This window comes from Stegodyphus dumicola, chromosome 3 (assembly GCF_044657685.1).
Source record: "Stegodyphus dumicola isolate Sdum_Otavi_A_Nest chromosome 3, ASM4465768v1".
Taxonomy (NCBI): Eukaryota; Metazoa; Arthropoda; class Arachnida; order Araneae; family Eresidae; genus Stegodyphus; species Stegodyphus dumicola.
In genome coordinates, this window is record NC_140770.1 from 232,763,887 (window position 1) to 232,782,921 (window position 19,035).

Genomic DNA, 19,035 nt, shown 5'->3' on the forward strand with positions numbered 1-19,035 from the left:
ACTATGCCAAGCATCGAAGCATGCACAGTAATAACAAAATTACCGGAATGCGAGTAGCTGTAGATATATTTTGTATATATAATAAAAGTAGCATGTAGTTTAAAAGAGTGTATCTTGTGAAATAATTACTCACTAAAGGATACACGACAATATTCATCCACTGTTTTAATGATAAGCATTAACAAAATAGTGATCTCTTCTAATTAAAAAGAAACTAGGCAATTCAAAATATCGCATTCAATAAGAAAATTTCTACAAAAAATGTCACCTTTAGTTTTTATAAAGTTTTGATGGATGAAAAAAATTTAGGAAGTGTATATGGCCCATTATATCCCTTCCTGAATACATCATCGACTGTGAATGTGCTCTCACATGATGTGGTAATTTGTACTTTCTCTGATTTTCAAATCTATTCCCTCATAGGACCACTATCCCTAAATGTAACTGACAGTTGTGGCATTACAATGTATTTCTTCCGATATGCTTCTGGTACCAAAGCAATGTCGTGAAACTTTTGTGAACCTATGCATTTGATGCAGTTATCTACAATAGGTATCAATTTAGTATCTGTTGTTTATTCTTTAAACATAATAACAACAAAACAGCTACTCTCTTGTGGCCATAATATCTCAGTTCATTGTTTTATAAACTGCTTGTCAGCATATCATTTGAATAGGTCAAAATGTAATCATTTACAAACTTATACATGAGCACTTACACTGTAATTTACAAATCGCTGCATTATCTTCATGCTGCATTTTTTCTTATAGTATATTTTGACCTATATCTTGCATTTGATAACTGTGTGTAGTTTTCCTCTGTTCTTCCCTCCCCACCTGCCCGTCCAGGTATTACTAAATAGGTTCTTCATATAAAAGGATGGAAATTACTATTTTAGGTAAATAATAAAAAATTTCAAATACAGTCAAAAGTCGTTAATTCGGAATGATCTATAATCCGAACATCAAAACTAAAAACTTTCTGCGCATGCGCCACGTTGACACATGCGCAGAGGCGTTCACGCGTGCGCGTAAGACCTTTTACCACTGCGCATATGAGTGTGTGCAAGTGCAGAATACGTTTTCGCGTGCGCATTTTATGTATAATAGACGTATAAGCTAAAATTATCTAATTATCTATTTCAGTTAATGTTGATGATTGCGTTGTTCCTTAATTTTCGAATTGCATCCGGCTTATTATTTTTTGCAGACTGTAAGAGCAATTTTATAAAAGTAAGCTTAAACTTTCGATTATATCAAATAGAATTTCCGATATATATTTGTTAATATGTAAAGGATCTAAAGCGAAAGTATGTTTTGAAATCCGAAATCTGTTTATCAATTTCACGCTGCTCGGCGGCGGGCGCCTAATGAATTGGAAGTTGATTTGTCAGCACTATCCTTATCTTCAGCGCAGATGTTTTTATTTTATTTGGCTTATAATTCCTTACCAAATGTAGTATTTCATCTCGATATGCTCCGTCTTTGATATGATTTAAAACAAGTTCCTCGTCATTATAATTCGCTTCCGATAGCGAAGAAAAGCGACAGAGGTTATTGAAAACAAAAAAATTTCGATTGACAAATTACTCGGTGTTCTTGACACAGCAATTATAGGACTTGAACGGCGGAACTTTGTAACTGAACAAGAAATTATGTCTGTTTAATATAATTAAAGAGAAAGTATTATCACATGAAACGAAGCAAAACTTAAGCAACTTACATTGAAAGAAATGTTTAATAAAGTAAACAAATAAATATTAAGCTTTTTCTTTTTGCAAATTTTGATACCCTTTAGATCATAATTGTTCTTTATTTCATAAATTACGGTTTCATATTTTTAATTTTAGAATTTCTGCATGCCATCTTACGAGATTTAAACTGATGATCTATAATCCGGAATCGCCGAAGTCCCGACGAGTCCGGATTAACGACTTTTGACTGTACCTAACAAACTTAACATTTCAAACCTATTTAGTATTTTATTGAAAATGGCACTCTTTTTAGTTACTAATGGCTTGTAACAATATACCTATTAACACATTAAAGGCGGGAGTCACAGCACTATGATTTATCTCGACTGTAGCTTAAAGGCGGGAGTCATAGTACTACAATTTATCGCTACTGTAGCTTAATGGGAGTCATAGTACTACGATTTATCTCGACTGTATAATAGTAGCTTGATATGTAAAAAATATTTGTTAGAATTACCACGCTGTCTTACAACTGACAAAAAAACTAAGACCTGGAATTAATGGACATTGAAGAGCCACAACCTGGTACATCGAACTCAGCACGATGGACTCCACGGTATAAAATTGATCCGCCTGGACGTCTTTCGCTAGTCATCAAAAAGCACAAATGGTTTTCCCCATGTGTAACGTGTATACGAGCCAGTTTCCCTTAGAAAGTCCCCCACAAAAGGCATCCCTCCCCTTAGGCAGATAGCCCTAGTGTGCTTTGCCATAATTAAATACACCAACACCACCAAAAAGCACAAATTAATTCAGAAAGAAAATAAAGGCAAAAAGCTATATGCCCAACGAAACTGCGTAGTTTGTGCGGCACATAAAAAAAAGAAAGTTGACTTGCTTCAAATGCGAGTTTTGCAATGCACTTCTTCATCGTAGTGAGTGTTCTCAACATTATCACACTCATAAAAAATACTAGATTCTTCTCACAAATATGCACTTTAAAACATTTTTTGTAATTAGTGTTTAGTTCTTTTTTAACATCTCTTGTTGTTTTAAGAGTTTAAATAATTTTTTTTAAGTCTAAATTTTTTATGATTACACAAAATATCGCCCACTCTAGGACGAAAAACGAGGTGCGGCAGTCGCCGTGTTTACCTAGCATACTTTCGTCAAGATCCCCTGGATTTAATGTGTTAATAATTGTCCAAAATGTGTAGGTGAGATAAATGAATGCTAATACACATCAAATATACTCAACTATAAATTTTACAATTTTTTATTATTGGATCACCTTAGTTTATGTAATCTGATTGCTGCAACTACATGTTGACCTTACAAATAATATGGATATTGATAAATCCAAGTTTATGTAATACTGGGTGCAATACAAAATATAAAGTTGTACAAAATATCTCATATATACACATACATATATGTACAAACATTTTTTACATTTACTTCTGATACAAAGTAAGAATTAGGAATTTGAATGAAGGACCAGCCTTCTTCATGTTACATACTTTTTTATATTAATTGCCAACATATGTTTTATTTATTTTTTCCTGATTTACTGCATTCAAGTTGTATCAGCTACATCTCAAAAGAAATGTGAAGAAAATAGAAAAAGTTGTTTCAAAAGCTATTTCAAAATTAAAAACTTTTATAGAAACATAGTTTGATCACCTTTAAAGGTTATAAAAAGAAACTGATAAAATAATTTCAATATTCATTCACTGAAAATACTTATGCTTAAAAAGTCCATATAATTAATATAAAGCATATTATTTACAGATGCATATAATGACTATAAAAATGACCAGTGACAAAAACATTTTCATGCAGATATATCTGCTTTTCACAAAAGGAAAGACACCAATAAGAAACATACTAATCCCTCCAAAGTTCTCGTGCTTTATGTTTTTCTAAAATTAGTATAAAACTTTGCTGTATATAACAGTGGAATAACATGAAATGCACCATCTCTGGCATGGAAAATACTGCTATCAAAAGCAGGCGCAAAAAGTGTTGTAGGTCTGCATTTCCAAACAAGCATTAACACTAGAATGACCAGCCTTCCTTATACCTCAGAACAGCTGCTTATGTCATTTTACTGCAATTTAATCTTCAAATTTCTGTTATAATCCCTAAATAATATTATTCATTATGCTTTATAATAAGTAATTTACATAAGTTTACATTTCTATTTAAATCGTAATTATAAAATGATTAGTCAAAAGTCATTAATTCGGACACCCATAATCCGGAATGATCTATAATCCGGACCTCAAAGCTACAAACTTTCTGCGAATGCGTCGCTATGACGCATGCGCGTAAACCTTTACCGCTGCGAATTTGCATGTGCACGTGCGCAAAATACGTTTACGAATGGGCGTTTAATGTATAACGGACGGAAGGGCTAAGCTAAGCTAAAATTATCTAATTATCTATTTCAGGTAATGTTGCATATTGCAATGTTCCTTAATCTTTGAATTGGATCCGGATTATTATTTTTTTTCAGACTGTTAGAGCAATTTTATAAAAGTAAGCTTGAACTTTCGATTATGTCAAATAGAATTTCCGATATACATTTACTAATATGTAAAGGATATACAAAGCGAAAGTATCTTTCGGAGTCCATTAAACAAAAAGTGGAATGTTCCTTAATCTGCAAAAAATGGATAAAGGCATATCCTTTGTTTATCTACACTTTAACGTTTATCTAAACTTTGTTTATCTTTAACGCTGCAGCCGCATGCAATGAATTGGAAGTTGATCTGTCAGCACTATCCTTATCTTAAGGGCAGATGTTTTTATTTTATTTGGCTTATAATTGCTTACTCAATGTAGTATTTCATCTCGATGTACTCTGTCTGATATGATTTAAATCAAATGCCTCCTCATTATAATTCGCTTCCGATAGCGAAGAGTGACAGAGGTTACTGATAATGAAAAAATTTCAATTGACAAATTAGTCGGTATTCTCGACACAGCAACTATAGGACTTGAACAGCGGAACTTTGTAACTGAACAAGAAATTATGTCTGTTTATAGAATTAAAGAGAATGTATTATCACATAAAAAACGAAGCAACTTAAACAACTTACATTGAAAGAAATGTTTAATAAAGTAAACAAATAAATATTAAGCTTCTTTTTTTTTGTAAATTTTGATACCCTTTAGATCATAATTGTTCTTTATTTCGTAAATTACGGTTTCATATTTTTAATTTTATAATTTCTGCATGCCATTTTACCAGATTTAAACTGATGATCTATAATCCGGAATCGCCGAAGTCCCGACGAGTCCGGATTAACGACTTTTGACTGTATTTTATTTTACAGAAAAATCTAACTTCTAGAATACAGATGACTGAAATTTCATAAAAGAATGCAATTTAGTTATAAGCATTTTCGGCATATTTTCTACACATTTTCTTGTAAAAGTGCTTGTTGTAAGCACTTTTTTTCAATTTAAATGAAACAATTTAATTCTACTCTAACATTCGTGCTTCTTTTATTTTTATTATTTGGGGGAAGGAGGGTCATTTGAGTTTTTTTAAATTCTAGCCTAAAAACCTATTAATTGTTTTAATTCAAAATTTTGAAAAAGAATGTGGTTGCAATTTTATTTGAGCAGGACACTAATAGTATCTCCTGAGAGACTTGAATGCCACATTCTTAATTTCCTAGAGAAAATTTAACAGTCCATATGTAATGTTTATAATTTTTTTTTTTTTTTGTTTGTTTGTTTTACTTTATATTGAAGTAAAAAAATAATCTCGTAGCTTAGTTTAGTCTCGTAGCAAGAGTTTTAATTCAACTATTATGTCATTTGTTTCTATATGATTCTGCAAACTGTAGTATGAGATGTTCCACCAGCTCTTTAAGTTTCAAGCTGAATTCTAGTTTCCCCTGATCAAGCAAAAGTTATCAAAATACACTTCCCCCCCCCCTCTAAATCAACATAAACCAAAACATTTTATGCTTATCTACTTGAAATAAATGGGATATAATTATTCCATAATCGTAGATATCGCATTACTTCAATAGGTCACGCATTCATACTGAACATAATGAAAGGTAACTTAACATTATATCCTTCACAGGAAAAAAAAAAGAAATCAAAATCACATTAGGAAGTTTATTCACCTAACCAATAAACAGACAAATGTAGAATTTTGCTTTGTACTGAAATTACACCAGTGAATACTTTCTATAACTGGCTGTAGTTACTTTAAATTCAAAATGTTCAATTGTGTGTGCTATATATATAAACTGATATAAAGTAACATGAAAGTACTAAAATTTGCAAAAGAGGCAAACTGATAAACAAGCTTCAGTTTGAAATGATATCAATGGATGTTCTAGTGTTAAAAATACTAAAAAATTTTTCATAAAACAATGATTCCCCTTCCGTCCCAAATGTGTCAAACTTGATCAGAATGTGGCTCGAGTTTTAGAATCTCAAAATTTGGAAAGGAAAACTGCCAGATCATTGACTGTTAGGAACTACGACCTTAATTTTACATGCATATGCAATATGAATAATATATATTACAAAATATTTCTCATTTATCAAATATCTTTAAGTATATAAAGTATAGAACATTATTTAAATAGAGAATTCAAGATAAAAAGTATCACAGTATTATTTGAATAAAAAAGCACACAACAATCAGAAATACTTATTCAAAAGTACTGGATAAAAAATAATTCATGCACACAAAATTACTGAGAAACACATGATTTTACTATGACATCAGCATGTATTTCATTTTAAGTTATTTAGTCAACATTAATACATATATACATAAGCAAGAAGGGAATAAGAAATCGTAGATTTAAAAGTAAATTTTTCAATATGACCAGAATTAGAAATAGATTGAGTTCATAATATTTAATTAATTATTACACCAACTTGCTAAATATAAAAGATAAACTCTCAAGGCATCTCATAAGTAATGTCATTTTTTCGACAGGCCTTGTTGAAACATGTTCTAACATTAATTTAGAAGTCAAACTACACTTGTTTGACTTCTAAATTAATATTTGTTCGCTGTGTTATTTTATCTTAATGTTCTAAAATGTTTAAACAAGTGATTTTGATTAATGTATAAACTCAATTAGCCCCCCCACCACCACCAAAAAAAATCATTCAGATAAATTTTGGCTTGCAAACAAGCAGATACTAATTTCTTACTTTGATGACCTCTCATAATCGCAGTCACAGAACAAACATGACACACTTTACAAGTATATATAGTGCAGGAAATGAGGAGGAAGTGTATGGTAAAGATATTTTGAATATTCATTAGCAGCAAAAATGGTTCTGTAAATTTCCACGAGGCAGCCTTTTCTTGAAAAAATGCTAACTACTGTGGGTATGCTGTCTTTTGATAATGCACTGAAAGGAATCCATTTGCAGCAGTTAAAAACTTGGCATAAAAGGTTAGTTCATCAACTGTTCTCTGCCATTTGAAGGAACCTGGAATTTATTCGAAGTTAAAGAAGTAGGTTCCACATGAGCTTGTAGACATTAATTGAAGAGAACATGTAAATATTTGAACTGCTGTTTTTATACACAAAGTTTCATTGATGGGAAAGAATATATTATGCACATGAAGCACTTGAAATGGACCTTAATAACTTTTTTTTTTTTTTTTTTTTTTTACGAGTGGCATTAAAAGCCTATTCCTATAATTAAGATACAATAGCACGCCGAACAAGTATTAATTTAGAAGTTAAACAACGAAAATATAATGCTGATTTTTGTTGTTTGACTTCTAAATTAAGCCTATTCCTATATTAGAAGAATGTTACTGATTCAGATAGAAAATATATAGTTGGTTAAATTACTATCTTACTTTATTTTCTCAAAACTTACTTAAAAAAATTGCATTACTATGAGAAGACCTGACAGAAGTTTTTAAAAAAGATGAATAAACACACATTACTTCATATACCAGTTGGTAATAATTTCAAAATGAATATAAAATGGAAAGAATATACCACACTTTTAAACTTCAAATGCTAATACACACCACATTTGAAAATGAAGCACACAATTTTGCAGGGAAAGACAGAAAATTCTGAAATACATTAAAGTTGAATGAATGTCATAATTTAGTTATTTAGACCATCTTTTGAAAATCATTAACTTCCAATGATATACAGTAAGCTTATTTTGTGTTTTGATATGATACATATTAATATTGCCTTTTTTGGCAAAAATCAAGAATATGTACCATCACTTTCAACTGATTCTGACAAGCTGCATTCCAAAGTTAGTGCTGCCACTACTGAAGTTATATCAGATAAGCCTGGAATGGCATGTCAGCAAAATTTAAATGAGGCACTCACATACTAAACTTAACTGGGTTAAAACATAAACAGTTACTTTATAATTTGCATTCTTATTGTTCATCTGCTTTATACCTTTTACTGTCATGCAAAATTGCATACTCCCATTTGAAATACCTTGCATATTTAAGTCCTTTTACATATCAGATTTTATGAGCTCCCTACTGAGACAGAAGGGATGGTAAAGATTTTTTAAATTTTTATATCTCAGAGTTTGCTTTTAGCCACAAAATTTTTTTAATGTTATTCTTTAAAAATGTTTTGTAACACAGCAAAGCATATAATACATTTCCACATAAAACACTAAATTTTTCCTCATTACCTAATGAGTTTACTGATAAAGTCACAGCATCTTAATATAAAAATAACAGCTCAGTGGAAGACTATTTTGGACTTTTCACCAATTAATATGCTTTTATTATTGTTTCTTACAATAGTTAGTCAATAGTTATTTTTTCCTATTCATACTGAACTGGGCTAAGCAATATTTATATGACTCCAATACACATATATTACTAATAAAAAAATTTTCACTTTTTGCAGGCTCATGAATGAATAATATTAAAAGCTATTAATATGACAAAATGAAATAAATAATGCAATTAGAACACTGAAAATACATGAGATCATTCTTCATCACACACACACAAAGGAAAATATAAAAAAACTTCTTGCTATAAGTGACTTTTCATTGACAAGCTTTAATGAATAACTTTCTGCCAACATGTGTGACTCAGCCTTAACGAGTTTTCTGTTTTTAATCTAGACTTTAAAATGAAAATGGTATCTCATAAGCTTCAACCTTTATCATAAAATTTTAAGAAACTTCAAAAGCAATCTAGGATTACAAGACAATATAGCATTCCTCTTAACAGCTACTTCTTTAAAAAATTAAAAAAATGTTAAGTTTCTTTTAATGATGTTTGTATCAATCAAAATTATCTAGAAATGGTTGAAAAAAATCAAATTTTATTTATAGGAGAATCAAGTTTGCTTTGATTTAAATGTTATCTCTGAAAATGCAATTAATTTATTACATACAGTCATTTAAGAAAATCTTAAGAAATTTTTATGAAACTTGGAATACATTAGTTTACCACAAACAATGGTTAAATTTTTAACCTTTGTTATATCACTAGCATTCCCTGATTTATTATGAAAAGTCATCACTATAATTTGTTATTAAAATGTCTATAAATATATTTAAAGTATATAGGGATTTTCCCCTAAATTCACCAACATTTTAATTAAATTGCCTAACAGCTGCATAACTTGGCATAGCAGCTTAAATAATGTACGTAAAGTTATGAATGTTTTAATCAATTTTGGTTAAGGCATCTAGACCAATGCTATTTTCCTCAAACTGGATTACAAAATATGGTGAAATACATTGCATAAATAGTGTTTCAAAAGTGTTATTGTATAAAAAAAAACAAAATATCCACAAACTACCATAATTTCGCACGTATAGTCCACGGACTATCTGTGTTTAAAATGCGAATTTTTGAAGCTGCAGACTATCCACCAGTGCGGATAATATGCTGGTTGTTCACGGTTAAAATCGTTGAAATTTAAAAAACATGCTGTCATGAACTGGCAATGATCAAATATAAAAAAAAAGCACAAGATTCCAAGAAAACATTCGTATTTATCGTATCGATAGTAAACCATAGAGCATAGTGCAGAACGAATGAGTAGTAGCAAGTAGAGCTCCTAAAATCCAGGCTGGCGCATCAAGCGATGCCGGGATATGAGCAATCACTTAGCACAACCAGTCTTGTATCCCAGTATCCTTTGCACTGCTTTAGCACAACTGCCGGGAGGGGGAAAAGTAGTTGATGCATCAGCTCGGTTTTTAGGAGCCTTAGTAGCAAGTACCTGGAGTACGAAAAAAAAGCGTGATTCGTTTACTTATAGCGTGGTTTGGCAACACCGAGTGAGTAGGGTCGAAGGTCACATTTCATTACCACTTATCACAAGGATAACACGTTGCACAGTATTTTGTTTTCGTATTTTGTCTTTCATCTTCGATAACATTGATGAAACATCACCGGAGTTTTACTGCTGAGTTTAAACTCAAGGTAGTTGAGAAAGCTGAAAAAGATGGAAATAGAGAAGCGGGCCGATATTTTGAAGTGAACGAGAAAGCGGTGAGAAATTGGCGCAAACAAAAGGATGTGTTAAAACGCATGGGAAGAAAGCGATCCAATCGACACGGAAAAGTAAAATGGACAGCTTTAGAGGAAAATTTACTGAGATGGATTCTTGACCAAAGAAATGCCGGACGCTCCATTTCAACAGTTAAAATCCGTCTCCGAGCGAAGTCCATGGCAGAGATGCAGATAACGGATTTCAAGGGAGGAATAAATTGGGTTTACCACTTCATGCGTCGTAAAAACTTGAGAGTTCGCAGCAGAACGACAACGTGTCAGGCTGTTCTGGACGACGTAGCTGAAAAAAAAGCTTCTTTCCTTCAGTTTACAAGGAAAGTTATTGCAGAAGGGGAGTATTCCCTAAAAAATATTATAAATATGGACGAAGTTCCATTAACATTTGGTTCCCCACCGAATGGCACCGTCAATACTTGTGGAGTGAAAACAATATCAATAACAACAACAACTGGACAAGAAAAGAGCCAAATCACAGTGATGCTCGCCTGCTGTGCTGACGGCACAAAGTTGAAGCTGCTCTTAATCTTTAAGAGAAAAACAATTCCCACGGAAAATTTTCCTCAAAGCGTCATAATACAGTGCAATGAAAAGGGTTGGTGCAACGAGGACATTATGCTTAATTGGTTTCAAGAAGTTTGGAAGAAGAGAGAAGGTGCCTTTTTAAATTCCAAAGGAGTACTAATTATGGATCCCATGAGGGCACACATAAAAGACAGTGTAAAGGCGGAAGCAAAAAAAAGAAAAAAAAAAAAAAAGAAAACATCGGTGCTGAACTTAGCATTATTCCAGGAGGTTTAACAAAAATCCTGCAACCTCTGGATATTAGAGTGAACAAAAGTTTCAAGTCCCACATACGTGCTTGCTGGTAGATCTGGATGTCAGAAGGTTTACATACTTTCACAAAAGGAGAAAATATGAGACACGCTTCATACACTGAAGTTGCCGAATGGGTCGATAAATCCTGGAAAAGTGTTAAAGGGTCAACCATCTGATCGGGATTTATAAAAGCCAGGATTGTTAGTGAAAGCAAGGAAATCACTGACAGTGAAGATAGTGATGCTGAAAATGAACTTTCGGACACTCTTCCCAAAAATATGTTAGAACTGTTTAATTCTGATACCGATAAATCGAACTTTGAAGGTTTTCGTGAATGTAGTAGAATGTGTGATTAATTAATATATGATTAATTAGTAAGCACTGCTTTTTATTTGTATTTAGCATTTTATTTCTGAAGGTATATTAGTAAGTAAGTCCTTTTATCTATTTATACTTAGTTCTTTGTTTCTAAAATACATTAATATTGCCGTATTAAAAAAACGTAATTTTTGACGTATAGTCCGCGGACTATCCGATGGTGCGTACTGACGATTTTTGAAATTTTTTTTATATAAAATCATGTCTGCAGACTATACATGCAAAATTACGATAAATCAAAAAACCAAATTAACTAAAAACATACCTTTAAATCTCATCAAAATTGAAATTCCTTTATTACGCAAATTAGACACTAGATGCTTCCAAATTTTTTTTTTTTTTCCCCCACATCATTGCTACCAAAATCAAAAGTCAAGTACAGATATTACGTATCTTGGAACATCAACATGAATTCAGTCATGGATACTAGAAGTTATTATCAGAGAATATTTTGCCTCAATTATATCTTAATTGATAGTAATAAATGAATAATTTGATGCATGCATTATTAACCTCTTCAAGCTTTCAATTTAAAAAAATGGAAAAATAGCATGGCTGTTTTGAAAATATTTAGATTTGTAATCCACACAAATCTGTAACAAATGGTTGTTATGTGGGATTTATTAATTTTTTCATTCCTATCCTTATAAAACAAGAATAATTGCTATCAAATAATAGTTTTCATGAGTCTCTGCCTTTTCATAGACTGTACGTCTTGATCATGATTACAAATCTTAAATAAAGTATGTCATAAGTCTAATGTACCTTCTAAATAAAGCTCTCCAAGGGAAATTTCAAAAGACATTTATAATTTACCCGACTACATTTTAAAGCATTTTCAATCTATTTAAAAGCATCGCAAAGCTATTTAGATAATCATAATGTTATACCTTGTAACATTCCCTTTCTCCAAAGAACACTTGTTCACCCACCCTCAAAGAAGGGGCAGAGAACCCTCTTCTCGCCTCGGCTGGAAGGGGGGGATTTTCTCCCACTCGCAGGTGGCAGTAAGAGGAGATTGAGATGTGGAAAAGAGAACAGCAGGCGTGTGCCTGCACGCTCTACCGCAGTGAAAATGTATTTTAAAGTTTTTCTATGATGTAATTTGTATATAGTCATATATATAAGTAAATATTTAGCCTAGAACAAGTCTCGTTTAATTGACGATGTTACAATTATGTTATAACCCCCAATATTATTCTTCATTGGAAATAATAATGATCACTTAATGAAATAAAATAAAAATTAAATTTCACTGTTTTGAATAGGTTTTTACATATTTTTTTCAATATTTTCATGGAAAATAAAGGGAAAAAATTAACCTGAATGCAAATTTTTCTGATCAAAATTTTTAATCCCTTGATATACAAATAAAATTTGAAGTTGATTTGCTTAAAAAGAAGAGACAAGCACTGAAAATGGACAATTTGAATAAGCATGTGCAACATGATGTGCTCCAATGTTGTTTCAAATGAGAGCACTGCTGATACGGTAAAGGAAGTCCACATTTACCATCTATGAGGAGATAATGCTATTAAAAGATGATCAATAAACAATGTTTGGGGGAAAATATGATTCTTTTAAGAAGATGAAATCCTCCTTGGCAGATTTTTTTTCTTTTCTTACAACAAGCCACCCTCCTATTTTCACCAAGCCATTATAAAGTAGTGCCCAGAATGTTGGAGAAGAGCAGCAGAAAAAATGGAAATTATATGTTAAAATAAATAAAATACAGTTTAAAAATTAAGAGGAATTTGTATTTGTGACCTTTATACAAGAGTTTTCAAACAACCCACTATATCCCACTAACATACAGCATGCATTACACTTTATAATCTAAACTCATTTCGAAGTGACTTTGTGACACCTGAGATGTCTCAAATTATGTTCTGACTTTCATAAAAAATGATATACTCTAAGATTCACAATTCTGGATTTGAGAAATTGCATATATACATAATCTTCATTATTTAAAATGATTCAAATTATATTATATATATGTTGTGTTTCATATAGACAGTTATCTCGAAAATTAATGCCCAGGATTAAATTTTATTGCTTAGCAAAGCACAAATTGTTCGGAATTCTGAAAAGGTTGATCCATTCATTTTCAAAGAAAATTAAATGTATTCTGAAAATCTGCTGATTATATATACATACATATATATAAAAGGAAAAAAAAAAGTTACCCACAAAAAACTGTGTCTTCATCAAATTTAATTGCACAAATCCTGTTCTGTTCTGTCACACAGCTACTTTCACTGCTGTGAAGAAATTAGTAGATAATTTGACAAATGCCATTTCAGAAGATGCAGGCACTTCAGTTAGGCCATGAAGTCAGAAACTATCAAGTAATTGTCTTATACAGAAATAAGAGAAAGAAAAGTGATGTAAACTTAAAAATAACTATCCTATACAGAAATAAAAAAACTAATGTAAACTTTTGGGGTGAATATTCAGGCTATATGAAGATTAAAACAGAAACATACACAAAACTGCTTAAATTTTTATAGGCAAAGAGCCCTCATGTGCTACGCCATAATCAAGTAAACCAAACCAAATTTGTTTTAACCAGCTTCCATGGACCTACTATAGAAAGTGCAGCTAATAATGTAAGTGATAGTATGATAGAATGCAGCACATCACTGAATGCTGACAACCTAGATGCTGTGATATATTATTTATTCTCATTAAACTAAAATGCATGCAACATTTTTACATCAGAAAATCGTCCTCAGGGTTCTTCTGCTAAGGATTTAAGGAATAATTTATTCAGCAGGAAAGCTTACCAAAACTTTGCATTTCATGAAATTTCTCATCTTCAACCTAAAGTGTGTGTTAATACACACACTTTAAGTTATAACTTATTATTTCAAAGATTGAGTAAAAACTCATTGTCCACATCAAAATGGCTTGCTGATTATATATAGAACTTTCAATTGTTGGCAAAGAAAAGTATCAATGCAGCAATTTTACATCTTAACCCCTCTCCCAAAAGAACAAGTTAAGCATAGTAAATATTTTAAAGTGTTGAAAAATTAGAAAGATATTCAATATTCTGAATTATTTGACAGAGAGTTAGATTTTTTACTCCAAGATAGTTTTCAGGACTTTTGAAATGGGTTACAATCATCCCTGTAGATGGTACTGTATGCCAAAAGGTTAATGTTTTAAAGTTTTTTGTTCAAGATTTAAAAGTTAATAGCTGCTCATGCACCTTACTCCCTAAACTGCTTGTATACCACAGTTTTAGAACCATTGGTCTATACATAAAAAAGGATATGCAATAATCAGTAAAAAGAAGGTTTAAAGAGAAACTTAAAACAAAAAATGGTAGCTTTTGAAGTTATTATTATCGATCCTTTCCACAAATTAACTCTTTCCAATAGATATATAAATGGCTTAATAAATTTACACAAAACTACAAATTTCATACAAAATATGTTTTTTAACAGAAATATTTTGCAATGGTTTTTATTTTCAGAAAAAAAAAAAAAATTAAAAACCATAATAGGGAGTAGGAAAAAGAAATATTTACTTATTTATTTAAACTGAAATATAGAATTTTAACAATATCATTCAGTTATTTTTTAAATCATTTCCATAAAAACGAATGAAATATTCCTTCAAATTATTAAAACCAGCAAACCTTTGCATAAGACAAGCAATACATTTTCAAGATTGCAAAATGTATGTTTAATGGGTTAAAAATAATTTCACATTATTTTCACAACTGGACTACAGCATTATCTATAAAGATATTCTGAATACCAGAAAGACTTCAGTGTTTATAATGATTAACTAAACAATACTTAAGAATGTATACAATAAAAAGCATCATATGGTAATTTTGCACACTGCTAGCATTTTTCAGTTTATAAATACACCAAAACTTGTCACAGCAACCACCTCTGAAAGTGATAAGAATTTCTCAGAATATAAATAAAAAAATATCAGGATTAAGCATCTACCTCTCTGAGGTAACTATCTGTCTCTGAGGAAAACCAAATCATCTAAAACCATAGATGACTCATAGTGAAGTTTCACTGTAGTTCAAAATCATGTTTTCAAATAACTTAAAAGACTCGCATCATCACATGAAAGCGAGACTGTCATCAAATTCAGATTTCTGAAAATTTGCATGATAAAAGGCGGTTTGTTACACTGCCATTTCATGTTAATGCGAGGTCTAAATGTATATGCATACAATTACATCTAAATTTTAAAAATAAAGTTTTGAACTATTTTCTTCCTTTTACAAAGTAATATTGGCAAAATTTTTCTGACAAAGTAACTACTATTTTTTGGAAGGGGGGGGGAGTAAAAACCGAATACCTATCATATCTCTTTTACTTACACCTTCCCTTAAAAAATTCAATTTATAGCTAAACTGAATGCATCTTTGATAACCTGGTACACTACATACATCACTTTAATTTACGAAGACAGTTACAAAACTTTTAAGTAAAGTAAGTCTGTAAAAGCATTTTAGAGCTACCAAATAATTACAGTCTTGAATATGCAGCTAATTCAAATGAAAGCCATAAAGAAATACAAAACAAAAATTTTAATTATAAAAGTGGAGACTACTCATTTCACAAATAAATATATTAAAGTACAAATATAAAGGCAGTTTTGTTTCATAAAATTTCTTTAGCCAAGAAAAAAGACATATAGGTTTTTTAGAAATTGTAATCACTGCAAAAATATTATAAAAATTGATTAATGATAATAATTATATTAATGATTTCCAATTATTATAAACACATTTCATGAGAATGAAATACAATTTAAAAAAAAAACTTTCTGTGTAATATCCAATGTTACTTTCATGCAAGTTTCACTAAAATGCAGTTGCTTAGAAAATCTTAGATTTCAATTATCACATAAAACTGGAATGTTTTTATCACAAACAATATCATTAAAAAAAAAAAAAATTTAAGAAAATACCTTATAGCATTCTGTTATGATATATTTATTGTTTAACTTAAGGTAAAATATATTTCAATTACCATAAGTACTCATAACTTAATGTAATTATGAGATAAAAGAATAGTTTAAGTATAAAGTCCATTAATTTTATATACAAATGAAAAAGTGCCATATTAAAAGCAATTGAAATAGTATATCAAAATAATACTATTTCTTTCCCGACTTTTTTTTCCATAACTTTTCTTTAGCCTTTTGTTCCTTTTCAAGACTTTTTTGCAATTTTTCCAGATGAAGTCTCATTTCTTTTACCTTTTTCTTGATTGTGCTTCTTTCAGCACTACTTAGGACACCGAGAACCTATTAAAAAATGGTGAATTTTTTATCACATTATTAGAATAATAACATGAAAGCAGCATTTATATATTTTGTAAAACATAGGCAAACTTTCATTTTATAAAATTTATAAGTATAAATTAAGTATGTGTTGTTTAAAGTAAGCATGTAAAGATATAAATTTGTTCTACACAGTAATGTCTGACATTAAATATCCCTCCTTTTCCTTTTAAACGACAGACTACTTAGATTTTTCTGTAAAATGTTATTTTAAACAAATGTGCAAAGAAAACAAATAATATTGATATAAATTCTAAACAAAAATGTTGCAATCAAAGGATAAATTCCAACGGTGAAATACCTATGAGCTAATTAATGAGAGAGATACACAAGTTTCATCTGCTTTATATGAAAAGTCATATTTTCTGGGAAGTTCCAAGTTATTACAATGTTATGAAAACAACACTATTTTTTCATTTTAAATAAAATGCATATATATATCTGAAAAAGAATTTCAACCTATTTCTAATAATAATTTTTAGATGGTATCTGAAAGACTAATAGTTATATAAGAAAGCTTAAATACCTAAGCGCATATATTTAAGGAAAAAGATTTTCGTTGAAATGCATAATCTAAAATCTGTATGATTTGGTAATAATACAGTTGAGTTTCACTCGGTAAAAATGTGATGTGTACAAGACTAGAAATACTGAGTTAAAGAATTTGTTTCATCCATGATTTAGATTTGAAATTAAATCTAATTTGCTAAGAAACTTTTAAAAAAATTGCTCTGTAAATTAAATTTTGTCTGTTAGAATCTTATGTGGACAGAAAAATACAGAGTTCTAAGATATGAAATTTAACTCTCTTTAATTACCTAGACATCAAGATGACGGATCCGCCCCCCTAAAAATGCCTCTTCAAGAACCTGGCAAATGATCTTAAAATCAATTTACTAAATTCATATGTTATCTTTGTAAATAAAATAAACTTTTTAAATTCAATACCTTAGCAAGTAAAGTAAAATATTTGTTTCAAATTCAATACATAGAGTAAAGCTAAGTGCTTTATTCTATACCTCTGAAAACTTAATAAAGGTGTTTTATTCTTCTCTGTTACCTTGCACTAAGATCAAAAATATATTCCTCAACATTAATTGATTCTAGAATTTCTCAATACTAACACAGTGCTATCTCTTTACTAAATTAGTTTCCACATTTAATATCCTGAAAACACTTGATTCATAATATCAATAAACAGTATTTTTCCAAATACAAGAAATAGCTTAGTTTCACACAAAATTTAATCATATTGAATGAAACATGATAATGCTGTTGGGAAATTTGTGTTATATGTAAATCATTTTAGGGAAATTATAATTAAATCTGTCATTTCTTGTGTAATGTAACATGGAGTGCCTCGAAAAAGCGAAGCTTTGTCAAAAAAATAAGATTACAGAAGCAAATTATTTAACATTGAGGTAAATGGTAGCTGGTAATGGTTAGCTTGGCAATATTTCACCAATTTAGCAAGATGCTAGCAATTTAGCAAGCTACTGCTAGCTTGGATGCTACTGCATCCAAGCTAGCAGTAGTTTTGGGGACTAATTTTTGTTGCCAAACTTGGTGAAAAATCTCCTAAAGTTTTCAAACCTAGCAACATTTGTGTCTGGCCCCTGTCTAACTATAATAACCGCATCCGACCTTTATACGTAATTTTAGCTGTCTATGCCTTCCCATAATTTCGAGAAATTGAAAGTACTGGAGATAATTAAAATCGCAATAACAACCTTGTATTTAGCGTACATACCATCTTTTTCCGAAAATAAAAGTATATTTTTATATTTTTATTTAATATTTATTTTACACAGAATACAGAAATTTAAATTTATTCAATTACAGTCATATCATCTTCTTCTGGAACATCGTCATGAATAAAATTCTGAATTATATTCTGATTTTCTTCTAAATCCATTTCCTGTTGAATCATTGGTTCGAATCTCTCATGTCTCGCGTTATAGCTATTGTTAAATGAATACTTCTTGTTTAAGTAGCCTGTTCGTAGTGCATTGGAAACATCACTATCAGTTATTTTGTCCCATGAATTTTTTACCCATCAATCACCCCTTTTGATTTTCGACTCATTCTGTGGGGGCTGGAAAAAGTTCACTGCGTCGTATGTGTCTCGGGGTTATGGTTCAGCCCAAATTTCACCCTGACGAGAGTCTGCCGACGCTAACAGATGAGGATGCCTTTCCTGTGAATGTATCTCTCTCGAGGCAAAGGGTGAACTGGTTAAGATAAATTCCAAGAATTAATTTAAAACGAACTGTAGAGGTAAACAATTAATTTC

The 19,035-nt window shown here is 30.6% G+C and overlaps 1 protein-coding gene across 3 annotated transcripts in view; it reads right to left on the reverse strand.

Moving 5' to 3' along the window:
- Positions 1-2,953: 2,953 nt before the first annotated feature.
- The window catches only part of LOC118187104 (uncharacterized), a 149,362-nt gene continuing 133,280 nt past the window's right edge, over positions 2,954-19,035 (reverse strand). For all 3 annotated transcript variants that reach the window (XM_035357299.2, XM_035357296.2, XM_035357298.2), the window contains exon 22: positions 2,954-16,706. In XM_035357299.2, the coding sequence (XP_035213190.2) occupies positions 16,557-16,706 (150 nt within the window). In that variant the 3' untranslated portion in view covers positions 2,954-16,556. The remainder of the gene's footprint in view (positions 16,707-19,035) is intronic.